Consider the following 15,116-nt stretch of genomic DNA (forward strand, 5'->3'; position numbering starts at 1 on the left):
TGTTGTCTCAAAGTCAAGCTGATGGTTCAGAACAGCCCACTGCTTACCTACCAGCCTTCAAAAACAAAAAATCACAAGATCCAGTTTTAAATATTAGGAGGAACAAATGACCTGTTTTCTATCTCATGCCTGTATGCACCATGCACCAGTCTGCCACAGGCAAGTGGCTGCCCCTCCCTTATTTCATGTAGCAGAATAGATGATGTAAATAAGCATTCTGCATTTATCACCCCACCACTTTCACTTTTAACACTAAATTCCAGCTTTATTGGTATTTCACACACACAACGTTTTTATTGGTCTTTTTTGTTTTCAAATTTTGAAACATCGTGTTTTTTTATTCCCCCCCACCATGTTGTTGTTGTTGTTGTTGTTGTTGTTGTGGTCTTCAGTCCTGAGACTGGTTTGATGCAGCTCTCCATGCTACTCTATCCCGTGCAAGCTTCTTCATCTCCCAGTAGCTACTGCAGCCTACATCCTTCTGAATCTACTTAGTGTATTCCTATCTTGGTCTCCCTCTACAATTTTTACCCCCCACGCTGCCCTCCAGTACTAAATTGGTGATCCTTTGGTGCCTCAGAACATGTCCTACCAACCGATCCCTTCTTCTAGTCAAGTTGTGCCACAAACTCCTCCTCTCCTCAATTTTGTTCAATACCTCCTCATTAGTTATGTGATCTACCCATCTAATCTTCAGCATTCTTCTGTAGCATCACATTTCGAAAGCTTCTATTCTCTTCTTGTCCATGTTTCACTTCCATACATGGCTACACTCCATACAAATACTTTCAGAAATGACTTCCTGACACTTAAATCAATACTCGATGTTAACAAATTTCTCTTCTTCAGAAACGCTTTCCTTGCCATTGCCAGTCTACATTTTATATCCTCTCTACTTCGACCATCATCAGTTATTTCCCCCCCCCCCCCCCCCCACCATGCGGCATTCAAATGTCAAATCGGCAAAGTGTACAACATGCAAACAACAAATCTTGCCTAGACTTGATAATGCACAGAAACTGTTCCAAATATTTCTTCAAGGAAACAGTGTTATACTTTTTTTGCCGTGATGATAAACAAAACACCAAATCAAATGATGAGTAAAATACATTTGAAATAACAGCTTACACAAAAATAAAGCCTTTTGGGGATTCAGGAAATCAAATAACACTCTTACTCATCCACTCCAAAGATGTATACTGATTAGAAAACATTGAATTCTGAAATTATCAAGTAGGAAAGAAGAGGGAGAGAACTGTTTGATTAATGTGGTCATCTCAAGGGAAGTAAGTGTCCTGCTCGAAGGTAAATAAATGTTACAAATGGTGGTTATTGCAGTGGTCTGCACTCACACTGCTACTACTTCCAATGTGGTTTGGAGGGGAATCCACTCACTGATGACGTCAGTATGAACCAAGCACTGATCCCTCCAAATGTCCTCCTACAACCATCCCTCCTACAACCATTATGATTCTGACAGAATGCATGGTAATCATGAAACAGTGGGGAATGGTCATCAGTGAAGTGAATTTCTTGGAGGGTGATACAGACTGCAGAATAAGAGGAAATTAGTTCCATCATGTGACAGTAGTGTTTATTACATCTGCTCTAGATCATCACACTGAGGGATAAGAATTAGATTGCATAAGGGGATCAGGTACCTTCAAGGGTCACCTGAGTAGCCTTCTCCCGACTATCCTCCTTTTCTTCTTTCGCAGCTCCTGGTCACAGAGATTCTTGTGAGGGCTTATCTACCATATGCGTGGGGATCGATGATGAGTGAGCAATCTTGAGACACACAGACTATGGCTCTTTCAGTCTCTGGCTGGTGTTGGGCCTCCGATCTGTGGGTTTCTAGGGAGAAGAGCCCCAAGAGGAAGTCCTATCACTGGTAGACTCTGGAGGGAGAAGCTCCTACTCTAGGTGGGAACAGTTTCTGGAGATGCTCTCACAGTAAACATGAAAGTGGAGAGGGTTGGTAGATCTGGTAGGATGACGTTCAGTACAACTGACTTGCAAAACCAGCCTTTGTGGAGTAATTGTCAGCCATTTGTGCATTTTAGGTCTGCCGTCCAGTGGGATGACATATTAGTAAAGCATAAACATCGGAAACTCCTAATGGACATTGGAACATAAGGTTTCAATTTACGTAACTATAACTTCTTTGAGGAGGATGTTTTCTTTGAAGGCTAATATGAAACTACCTGTATCTGTTTGGTTATCCTTGCGACATTTTTTTAAGTTCTGGACAAAAGGTAAACCTTGCTATTCAGCATTAGCTCGTAGCTTCTTGTCTGTCTGGAGTGTAAGATAACTCCCTATATCATATTCAAAATTTTATACGAGGCAATAGTCACTGGTATGTCACCCAGCCATTCACATGCCAGAAGAGCTTGAGACTGTGCAGAAAGGGAGGCTTTAATTAATAGCGACCTATTGCTCATTTTTACTGCATGTTAAAAAAAAGAAAAGAAATAAAGGTTTTTGTCACTGTAAAAGTATCTCCATTTGTTCTAGTAAACAGCAGGTACTGAATAATTGTTTTGGTCTGAGTCACCTGGCTTGTCCCTCTTCCAATGGGGTATCAGGGTACAGAAAACAGGAGAATTGTAACTGTTGAGACTGAAATACATAAATCTGTCTCTTGAGATGGCTGAATCAGATTTGTCATTGTGTTGGTTCAATCTGATATGTATTATGTACAAAACTTCTACTCTAATGGCACCTATTCTGATGAAGGGCTGCAGTGAAGGTCATCTGGCATGACAGCCATTGCCAGGATTCCTAACACCCCAGTAAGTTGGGCTTCTGCTCCTTGACATACGTGGGGAGCTAGCAGCTCAGGCATTGGAAGTGTGATACCAGTCCTGTCAGGGGGCTTTACGAAATGCTGCATGGATTGTCAATCACATTAGCTTTTAAGAGCATCTATGAGTCTATGCAGTTATTGTGAACAGTGTGTCATCAACAGTCCAGGCAGTAGGTGCTACTTATGGTTTTTTTCAACAGTTGGTTCATATTACAGAAAAAAATTGTAAAATGAAGGTCAAACCCAGCAGGGGATCAAAATTACTCCAGCCAAAAAGCGCTGCAAGGAAAATGAATGAAGATATTGACAAAAGATAAGAAATAGCCAGGTCAACATCAAAGGCTATCACCACAAGAAAGGGAAAAAGAAGATAGTTGGGGATAGAAGGTTGAGCACAAGAAAGGAAGTAGGTGCTGCAATAGCTTTGGACACCATGCTCACAACAGACACACACTCACGAAAGAGGCATGAGCGCCTTGAGGGGAACTGGGGGGGGGGGGGGGGTATTACATAGTACGTATTACTAACAAGAACATTAATAATGAAAATAATCAATTATTGTCAATATAATGTAAATGGATAGATAAAAAAATCTATTCATCATGTGGCGGCAGGAAAAAAAAACACACACACACACACACACACACACACACACAAGGGTTTAGCTTTTACAAGCTTTCGGAGCCAGTGGATCCTTCTTCTGGCAGAAGAGTTGAAGGGGAAGGAAGAGGGGTGAAGGATAAGGAATGAAGAGGTTTAGAGAAAGGGGTACAGCTCCGAAAAGTCACTCAGATCCCTGGTAAGGGGAGACTTACTGGACGGGATGAGAAGGAAAGACTGATTGTTGGGCACTGCACCAGACAAGTTTGGGAAATTTGAGAGCTTGAAGGTGGAAGAAAGAGTAATATGCAAGACAGAGATTACTATTAAAACATCATCCACAAGTTAATAGGAGTCAAAAAGCTAAGTGCATTGTATGAAACAGAGGTGGGAGGGAGGACGGCGAAAAATAGAAAGGTCAGAAAATGAAAGATGTAGAAAACTAAAATGGAATGAAGAAAGGACTAGTTATGTGAAGAAATGCCAAGAACCAAGGACATCTTGTAATGGTAGTTCCCACCTGCGGAGTTCAGAGAAACTGTTGTCTGGGGGATTGGTTGGTTGATTTGGGGGAGGGGACCAAACAGTGAGGTCATTGATCCCATCAGATTAGGGAAGGATAGGGGAGGAAGTTGGCTATGCCCTTTCAAAGGAACTATCCTAGCATTTGCATGAAGCGATTTAGGGAAACCACGGAAAACCTAAATCAAGATGGCTGGATGCAGGTTTGAACTGTCGTTCTCCCAAATGCGAGTCACATGTACTAACCACTGCACCACCTCCCTTGTCATGTCTGGGGGAAGACTCCAGATGGCATGTGTAGCGAAACAGGCACCAAGGTCATGACTGTCACATTGTAGAGCCTGCTCTGCAATAGGGTACTGCGTGTTGCCTGTATACACCCTCTACCTATGCCCATTCATCTTGACTGATAACTGGGTGGTAGACATGCCGATGTATAGGACCAATCAGTGTTTACATAACAGCTGATATATGGCATGTGTTGTTTCACAGGCAGCTCTCCCTTTCTACATCTACATCTACATACATACTCCGCAATCCACCATACAGTGCATGGTGGAGGGTACCTCGTACCACAACTAGCATCCACGAAAAGGACGCCTCCTTTCCTCCAGAGACTCCCACCCGAGTTCCTGAAGTATTTCCTTAACACTCGCATGATGATCAAACCTACCAGTAACAAATCTAGCAGCCCGCCTCTGAATTGCTTCTATGTCCTCCCTCAATCCGACTTGATAGGTATCCCAAACACTCGAGCAATACTCAACAATAGGTCGTATTAGTGTTTTATAAGCGGTCCCCTTTACAGATGAACCACATCTTCCCAAAATTCGACCAATGAACCGACGACGACTATCCGCCTTCCCCACAACTGCCATTACATGCTTGTCCCACTTCATATCGCTCTGCAACGTTATGCCCAAATATTTAATCGACGTGACTGTGTCAAGCGCTACACTGCTAATGGAGTATTCAAACATTACGGGATTCTTTTTCCTATTCATCTGCATTAATTTACATTTATCTATATTTAGAGTTAGCTGCCATTCTTTACACCAATCACAAATCCTGTCCAACTCATCTTGTGTCCTCCTACAGTCACTCAACAATGACACCTTCCCGTACACCACAGCATCATCAGCAAACAGCCGCACATTGCTATCCACAATATCCAAAAGATCATTTATGTAGATAAAAAACAACAGCGGACTTACCACATTTCCCTGGGGCACTCCAGATGATACCCTCACCTCCGATGAACACTCACCATTGAGGACAACATACTGGGTTTTATTACTTCAGAAGTCTTCAAGCCACTCACATATTTGAGAATCAATCCCATATGCTTGAACCTTAGTTAGGAGTCTGCAGTGGGGCACCAAGTCAAGTGCCTTTGCTTTCTAGAGCTGTGCTGATGCATGGACAGCAACTTCTCTGTGTCAAGGAAAGTCATTGATAGCATGGGTGGAATAGGTGGTGCTAGGAGGCTGCATAGAGCAAGTCTTGCAGCGGGGATAGTCACGGAGTAGGAGCCATAGGGTAGGGAGATGGGTGCAGAAGGAGCATAGAGTCTGACAAGCATATTAGGGAGATTGGGAGGGTGACAAAAAGCTATTCCAGGTGTGGTGTGCTAAATCTCAGACAGAATGGATCTCATTTCAGGGCATGACTTTAGGAAGTCATGGCCTTGTCGAAGTAGCTGGCCAGGATAACATTGTGTGACAAGTGGTGTGCTCCGAAGTTGTTTTTTGGAGGGATCAGCAGTACCAGGTTTGGATGTGGGACCCGGGAAACCTGCTTCTGAACTAGGCTGTTGGGACAGTTTCGGCCAGTGAAGGCTGAGGTGAGAGTGGTGGTGTATTGCTGTAAAGAGTCTGCATCTGAACACACACATTTGCCTCAGATGCCAAGATTGTATGCCTGGGAACATGTGACATGGAAAGGATGGCAACTGTCAAAATTTAAGTACTGTTGTTTGTTAATAGGTTTAAGTTTAACGTGGACGGAACGGTGTAGCTGGCCTTCGGTAAGGATCAGATCAACTTCAAGAAAAGTGGCATGGCATTTGGACAAGGACAAAGTTGATTAAAGTGAGCAAGGAGGATGTCATAGGTCTGGAATCAGTTGAGTGTTGACTGAGGAAATGTTCAGCAGCAGGTGTGGGGGATGTTGGTATAGAGGGAGATGGCATCAATGGTGACAAGCAAGGTGTGTGGTGGGATTGGCACAGGCATGGATTTCAGACAATCTAGGAAATGGTTTTGTATCTATAATATTGGAGGAAAGTCTTTGTGCTACGGGTTACAGGTGTTGGTCAACTAAGGTAGGTATACTTTCGGTGAGTGCTTTGAAGCCTTCCTCCCAAAAGTGCACCTGTTGTCAGGCATATTGCCAGACAGTACTGTTCTCTCTCTCTCCCCCCCCCCTCTCCCCCCCCCCCCCCACCTGTACCCTGCTAACCCATCCCCTTCCCCCCACCCCTTACAGATTGCTGCTTCCACTGTACCAGAAAGATGCACTCCAGTTGAACTGCCAGATATGGTGGTAATGTGTGCTTGAGGTATGCTTGCTTGTGTGGATGGATGTGTGCATATTTCCTTTTCTGACAAAGGCTACGACCAAAAGCTAATGTGTGTATTTTCGTTGTGCCTATCCGTGACTTAATGGGTCATCTTTATGGTAAGAAGCAATTTATGTTTCCCTTATATTGTTGATATTCGAACTTGGAGTTTCCATTGTTTGATTCAGCAATCAAATAATATTAGTCAATTGGTTTTTGAGACCTAAAATACAATAAACTGACTTTATTACATCATTAGTTTTATGTTAGAGGACTAGATCATGACTAGCAAGTTAATATGAGAAGTTAGATATATCAATATAATGGAATCGCATATGAACTGTAACAGGATAAATGTTATAACCTTATGTAAATTCAAAAGTAACAAACCCTTCTTTGCCAATGCTGTTGTGCTGAGTGCTTGTGACAACTGATGCTCCATGTGTTCAACTTCAAGCTGCATAGCCTCTCGCTGCTCCACACTGCGCTTTGCTCTTTTAGAACCAAAAGTTCTACTTAACTTTGTATAAGCTTGGAGATTCTGCATTTCTTTTGCAGCTGGTTTCTCTGACTGGACTATCGGCGAAAGGTTTACACTCTCCACTTCCACGAGTCGAACCTACAAGTTCAATTTATAGTCAGATATTGAAGCAATGAAAGTATATACAGTGAATGTGCCACAAGTTGAACAATTTAACACAAACAGAATTAGTTAGACACAAAACAAAGTTCAATAAAAGATTTCTTGAAAGTCAGTTAAGCTGTTTAGGAAGTTCAAACAAATAAATAATACCATAAATTAGTTTATTAACTCAATATAATGGAAGGAAACATTCCACGTGGGAAAAAATTATATATAAAAACAAAGATGAGGTGACTTACCGAACAAAAGCGCTGCCAGGTCGATAGACACACAAACATACACACAAAATTCAAGCTTTCGCAACAAACTGTTGCCTCATCAGGAAAGAGGGAAGGAGAGGGGAAGACGAAAGGAAGTGGGTTTTAAGGGAGAGGGTAAGGAGTCATTCCAATCCCGGGAGCGGAAAGACTTACCTTAGGGGGAAAAAAGGACAGGTATACACTCGCACACACGCACATATCCATCCACACATACAGACACAAGCAGACATATTTAAAGACAAAGAGTTTGGGCAGAGATGTCAGTCGAGGCAGAAGTGTAGAGGCAAAGAAGTTGTTGAAAGACAGGTGAGGTATGAGTGGCGGCAACTTGAAATTAGCGGAGATTGAGGCCTGGCGGATGACGAGAAGAGAGGATATACTGAAGGGCAAGTTCCCATCTCCGGAGTTCGGATAGGTTGGTGTTGGTGGGAAGTATCCAGATAACCCGGACGGTGTAACACTGTGCCAAGATGTGCTGGCTGTGCACCAAGGCATGTTTAGCCACAGGGTGATCCTCATTACCAACAAACACTACACATACCCCACTTCCTTTCGTCTTCCCCTCTCCTTCCCTCTTTCCTGATGAGGCAACAGTTTGTTGCGAAAGCTTGAATTTTGTGTGTATGTTTGTGTTTGTTTGTGTGTCTATCGACCTGCCAGCGCTTTTGTTCGGTAAGTCACCTCATCTTTGTTTTTATATATAGTTTATTAACTCATTTATACCATGAAAAGCTCTGACGTGATGATTTTTTATATTCCACTTAAGTTGTAATATCACAGCTAAATGTGGTCTTCTAGACCTTACACAATGAAATACATGGAAATGTTTCATGTGCTCTCCAAAAACTTAGAGAAAATAAATAATTACTGTACTCTTACACCAATACTAGCGTTTATCTCTGGAATAAAAAGTGGAATTATCACAGTTATCAAATTTCTTCACATATACTTTAGCTTCCATAAAACATATGCATTATTTCATGAAATTTACTCACAAAATACTCAGTTTATGCAAAAAGTTCACTACAGTTCCAGTTGGCAGATTAAAAGAGGAAGGAGAATGTACATACTGAAAGGAAGTTAGTAACTAAGCAGTCCCTGACAGTTGAAGGTGCACAGTTTCAAATTCTTACACCTGTGCAGTTCAAGTAAACTATATTACTACGAATAGCTGTGGGATTTACACAAGATGGAGACATCAAAGATACTGAATCCGTTTCATGTGAGGTATTTCACAAGAACAAAGATTCATCTGACTGTCAGAGATGCTGTCACAAAGTTTCAAATCTGAGTACACACCACTGTTGAGTGAGAGACACATCTTGCAAAACAAGATGCAAAGGAGAATATAGTGTGATGGGGAAGGAAAGAGGACATTTTGCTGTCTTTTCTCTACGGAAATGTATATAACACACACACACACACACACACACACACACATATACACACGCTTTCTAAGATACCCAAGGAATCTTTTTATTTACATGCAGCATGCTACTAAATTTAGCTCTTTAAATCTACACCTAATACAGAAACTATTTATGTATATGTGTGAGTATGTTCCACATGTCCTCCTAAACAGCTGGACCAATTATAATCAAACATGGTACACATATCCCTTACTGTCAGGCAACAATTGCTTTGAGGTAAGAACCATCTACCTACCACAATTCAGGAGATACATCATACACAATAAGATGTGTGAAAAACTGCTGCATCATGCATGACCTCTAAATTTATTACTTCTGTGCAACTAAGGCTGTTTGCAATAAATTTCACAAACAGAACCCACATATGCCATTAAATGTACTTAAAAAATTATATCATGGTACCACATATAGTTCATGAGGTATTACGTACAGTGAGATATGCAAAAAAATGCCACATGATGCACAAAATTTTAATAAATTTATTCTTTAATATTAAAGCACCCCTACAGCTGAGTCAACAAATAGAAATCCCTGACACCTGGTGGCACTTTTGACAGCTTTTAACTGTGAAGTGCAAGCTGCTGTAGGTGAAAGTTAAGATCAGTTCTCATTGTGATTAATGTAAAATAGTCATGCCTTGCCAGATGCCCTTGAACTTTGTACAGAAACACTTACTACTTCACAGACTGCTTTCCAACTTTATTTAAGCCCCCAGTCAGTGTATTCTGCAGGTTTTCTTTCCAGACTAGTTTACAATATGAAGTAAAAAGCACGTGTCCTTAAGATTTTGCCCAAAAGTCTGTTATTAGAATATATACATAGCACAGTATTTCTTTCTTTTATAGGAACTACTGTGCATTATCTACTACATTCTGAATGGCTGTAACATTAGAATGTACCTGTGTATATACCTTCAATGTATAGCCCTATAAACCAGCATTCCACTTCCACATTTCAGAATTCCTTGTCAAATATGTTTAGTAACCTCTTTTTTTTTCTTTTTGCACCAGTTAAATATTTATTTAAGTAGTGTGTCTTATTGAAGACAATAAGTGTGTATCTTTCTTTGATCTTGAACTCTATCTCATGCCCCATAAAAAAAGTACAACACAATCTATGCTGCTATGGTCAGTTCATATATACAATGGATACTTAGGTTGAATCAGCAGTCAAGGATAAAATCTTTGAATTGAGCACAGATCTGAGTACCAAACTTCTTGGTTACTAACCTAAAAAGCCAATGCTATGCACAATTAAACACTAGGCGAGAACTCTCTCTCTTAAGTACAAATTTATGAATGTAAATATTGTTAAAAGGATTACATTCTTCCATGAAAGAATAATCTAATTGCTCTTTCATGGAAGAATGTACACCTCTGCTTCCAATGTTAGGCAATGCTAGGAAATTGTTACTGACAAACTGGACCATTCACAGAATAGTGGTGGTGGTGGTTAGTGTTTAACGTCCCGTCGACAACGAGGTCATTAGAGACGGAGCGCAAGCTCGGGTTAGGGAAGGACTGGGAAGGAAATCGGCCGTGCCCTTTCAAAGGAATCATCCCGGCATTTGCCTGAAACGATTTAGGGAAATCACGGAAAACCTAAATCAGGATGGCTGGAGACGGGATTGAACCGTCGTCCTCCCGAACGCGAGTCCAGTGTGCTAACCACTGCGCCACCTCGCTCGGTTTCACAGAATACATTTTGTGTATATAACTCTAATTTGTTATGTACCACAGAGGTACTGAATGCTCATTGTACTCACAGCAGCAATGAAGAGAATAACTTTGTTGGAAATAACATTTCCATATTACAGCTCCTTGTATATTGATTAGTTTTCAATAGCTATACACCAAGGCTAGCTGTTCGTTATGAGACCATCCAAAAAAACATTCATTAACACCAAGACATATACTCCTGTAGTGAGAACAACAACTACGTGAAGTCAATTATACTAGTAATGACAGTTTTACTGGAAAAAGTTAAAACATAAAAGGTGCTTACAACCACGGAAATTTATGTAACATGCCACTGGAATTTAATATAGTGTAGGTTAATTTCAAAGCAGGCACTGAGACCTATGGAATTTTAGATTTTACAGTTTTTATTTCATTCCTTAAACCCATGCATTCATACAAAGCAATGTTGATGTTAGTACACCTGCAAGAGCTAGATCACTTAAGTTTATATTCTATTGACTACTGTGTGTAAATGATATCACCACATGGTACACTAAAGCTAAAATTAAAGAATTCAAATTAGCTTGGGAAAGAAATTTTACACAGAGGGTCTGGGAATCTGAAACTGGTAGTGGGAATTATCACAGAAAAATGAAAGGATGCAATAATTTTAAATTAAAATTTTTATTTAAAGACTTTTTGAAAATATTATTTGTAAGAGGTGCTGGTCATTCTTGTTTTGAAGAAGGGATATCTGATGTATGCAGATATAATTATAGGCCTGTATTGCTGTCATAAATCTGCTGTACAACTGTGTAACTTGTTTTATGCTCAGATATTACATTCTTTTCATAAAATAAACTCTCCACTATAGTATCCACATGAGTTCTGTAAACTGAGATACCCCATTCGCTCTGTTTGTCCATGACATAGAGAGTGCAGTTAAAGTTATGTATGGATCCTCCTTGCATTTTTCAATATGGCATGGATATAAACATTAGGCTTTGCTACTGGTCAACTTGTTATCACAACCAGATGTTCTGTTTTCACATTTGTTGGCTCCACCAACCCACAACCTGACTGTTACTTTCCAATCTAACAAAGAAATTGAGCTGCATTACAGGACAGTCTGTCACCACATCCAAGATTTCAGGGTATTCCATATGTAATCATGGAAAGCATAACTTAAAACTGATAATGTATGTTCTTGGAAAAGTGAGGCAATACATTACTTCCTCCTACATATACCTCATAAACTGACTGTACAGGAAAATCACATAAATTAGTACCCATAACAATGCTTAATACAGTTGATTTTCTGATGTACCATTTAAGAACAGAACAGGAAAAGACAGAAATGACAGTATTTGCAGACGTATCATTTGCCACATACTGTAAGGTAGCATGTGGAATATATAAGTAGATGTAGATGTAATATGCAAGGGAATTCAGGGAGGAAGTGCCTTAAAGCAATTTCACAGGATGTTTGAGCTAAATTTCTCAAACTACACACCAGACAGTGGTTTCTTTTATAAAATTACAAGAGAGAATGGCGGGCCAGAACTTACCCTCAACATGTGAAATTCTTAGTACTGTCAACTCATACAGATAAAAGTACAGCAAACTACTCTAGTTTTTTGAAGCATTAGTTCCTTCCTCAGGGAGGAAAGGGGCCAAGTCAGAGAAGATTAAAAGCAATGGGCAGTTCTCCATTAATTCTCACATCAGGTGAGTCTATCTCATCCTGGGATATGAACAACTTGTCCTTTTTTTAACATTCCCCAACCTTGCCTTATTTCCTCCATGAGAATGCTTGGATAACTTCTTGCATCATTAAATGTGTGTCTGCAGTACTAATGATTTCACCTCTTGAAGGTATGTCATTGCTGACCTTTCTCATAAGTTTACATTTGCTTCCAAAAAACTTTCTTTTCTTACAATTATACTTTTGTTTATTTTATCTGTTGTCAGAGTGGTCCAAAGGAATCATTGGAAACTTTAACCCTTTCAGCCCCTCTGGCTACAATTGTGTACATTAGCTTTTACTGTGTCTTATCTGCAACAAAAATATGTTTTTCCCCAATGGAAACCTGAGGTACATATTTATGAATGTTCAACCATTTCATCATTTGCAAGTGCTGCCAACTGTTGGGCATCACCAAGAAAATATCAGCAAGTCAATGTAGTAGTGCGCAGCAGTTAGTGTCCACAGAATACACAATGTGGTTGGTTCACTATATTCCACTGCATAATTAGTTATTTTAGTCCTTAAAGTAAAGCCAAGTGTACAAAGTATGTTTTGAAAATGGGTACATATTTTTATATAAATCTTGCATTTAAAATCATTAAAAAATCACGTAAGAGCATTACTACATGAACAAAAAATTCCTTCCTCCAGAAAAAATAGGTCTGAAAGGGTTAAAAAACTTATTGTGTTGTATAAAAGGATTGTTAGCTGTTGAAATGTATTTAAAAAAATGAGAAAGTACTGAAACTGTGTCAGTATATGATTGGGCTAACAGTCCAAACAAAAAAGTCAAAAGTCAGGTTATACATTTACACTGTTTGGTAATCGGGCATTCCAAAATGAAATCCACCAATAAAGAAAATAAATTTGATCCCTGCTGATTTGGAATTTTATAATTTTTTGTCATTTTTATTCTACCTATAACTCAAAATGATCGTATCTCAAAAGGTATTTGAAGTACAGACCTCAAATGTATACCATTTTATTCATCTTATTATAGGCTTTAAAATATGTGCTGCTTCACCAAATGATTAAAATGCAAAATTTACCCAAGCCAAAACTTTTTAACATTTTGAAAATTTCACAACTGGATTTTTAAAAAATGTATATTAATGGTATACTTCTTGTGAATGTGTGTATTCCTAAGGGAAAATACTTGTATTGCCAACTGCATCATAGTGGTACTTCATTTAAAAGCTGAAATCTATTGTTAAAATGAAATTACTAAGTACTAATTAAGCACATTTCACTTTACTATTTTATAATTGTACTACATTATGCTATATAAAAGTTAACATAAATAATATAAGGCTTAGTATGAATTTTCCATTTTAAATGACTTAATTTACAGTAGTTTAGCTTGTATTTGTAGAACAGTGTGTGTGTGTGTGAGAGAGAGAGAGAGAGAGAGAGAGAGAGAGAGAGAGAGAGAGAGAGAGAGAGAGAGAGACCAATATATAATAAAACAATCACTTCTATAGTCTGTAATTCACTTCCGTAGAGATGAAGTGTTGAGGTACAATTAGCACAGCACCGATGAGCGAAAGAGGACCAGGTAGCTGTGTGCATGTGTAACTCATTAAGGTGGCAGAAAAGTGTCAGTGACATGATTTAAAATGCTTAATCATTCAATAAAATGTTGTAAGGCACATGTTGGAATACAAATACCAAGTACAGCCAACAAAGTAGAGTACTGTACTTTTAGTATTCCAACAAGTGGAGTTCAACATTTTATTGGGAAATTAAGACTGTTAAATCATGACACTGGCACATTTGTGCCACTTTGTAATCCAAGGATGTTCATATAGAATGAAATCAATGGCTTAAATAAATGCACTAACATAAAAGTCAAAGTGGTTTTCTTAATATCCATATTCATCAGTTGTGGAAGCACAACATGATCAAATATTACCTCCCTTCCATTTGTTTCAGTGGGGTGAAACATGTATGCCATCAGTCAGTTTTTCTATGTGACATACTATGAGGAGTATGCAGTATAAAATTGGAGCTTTGCTAGAGGGGAAAAAAAATCTTATTTTGCAATCTGAATCCTGCAATTTCCACTGGAAGAACATATAGGCTATCAGATGAAGAACTGTGAAAAGTGTCAGATTATATTGTAAAACAATGTGTTGCTACATCAATAATCTGTCATTATTGCTTGGGAGAACTAGGTTATGTCATTTGAAAGGAAACTATAATACATAACAGTAGACTCTAATAAGATTGTTAGTGGATCACCAAATATTTAACAAATTGTTAAATAATAACAGCAACTCAAATGTTTAATTAATAATACTGATTAACATTAATTTATTTTTACAATGAAGGTAAGAATAAATAAATTATTCAGTGTCTTTTTGAGCATGTATTGTTGTGGTGTGTGTTGAAATATCTTCACAGTTGACAATGGAAAGGTCAAACGGGAATTTAATTTAAGTGTATAAATCTATAATGTAATCAATGGACTGTCACAAAATTAAAACAATGATTTGACAGCACTATTTGGGTTATGACAGATTAAATCTTATTTACTGGTCCAAAGCACTAACTGCTGCACGTACCAGTGAAATAAATTTTATTTTAATCTATTCCTACTAGAAAACCACCATGAAATCTGAGGTGTACAAATAATGTATGACTGAAACACATTTTTTAAACCAAAAAAATTTCTGATTTTGAAGATTTCAAAATTAAAAAATAATTTAATATGGAAGAATTTAGCACTGTTATGAATATTATCAATTAACGCACACCTTTAAAGCTTATAAGAAAGTGAATTAAATGGTACAAATTTTAGGTCTCAGTGTCAAATAGTTTTTGAGATGCGGCAATGATAAGATTTAAAAGTGTAATTACGATCATC

The 15,116-nt window shown here is 38.8% G+C and overlaps 1 protein-coding gene across 1 annotated transcript in view; it reads right to left on the reverse strand.

The window, feature by feature from the left end:
* LOC124789066 overlaps positions 1 to 15,116 on the reverse strand; it is a 93,065-nt gene that overhangs the window by 65,101 nt on the left and 12,848 nt on the right. Inside the window, exon 3 of the mRNA XM_047256361.1 lies at positions 6,882 to 7,110. Within this exon, the coding sequence (XP_047112317.1) occupies positions 6,882 to 7,110 (229 nt within the window). The remainder of the gene's footprint in view (positions 1 to 6,881; positions 7,111 to 15,116) is intronic.

The sequence above is a fragment of the Schistocerca piceifrons genome, chromosome 1, assembly GCF_021461385.2.
Source record: "Schistocerca piceifrons isolate TAMUIC-IGC-003096 chromosome 1, iqSchPice1.1, whole genome shotgun sequence".
Taxonomy (NCBI): domain Eukaryota; kingdom Metazoa; phylum Arthropoda; class Insecta; order Orthoptera; family Acrididae; genus Schistocerca; species Schistocerca piceifrons.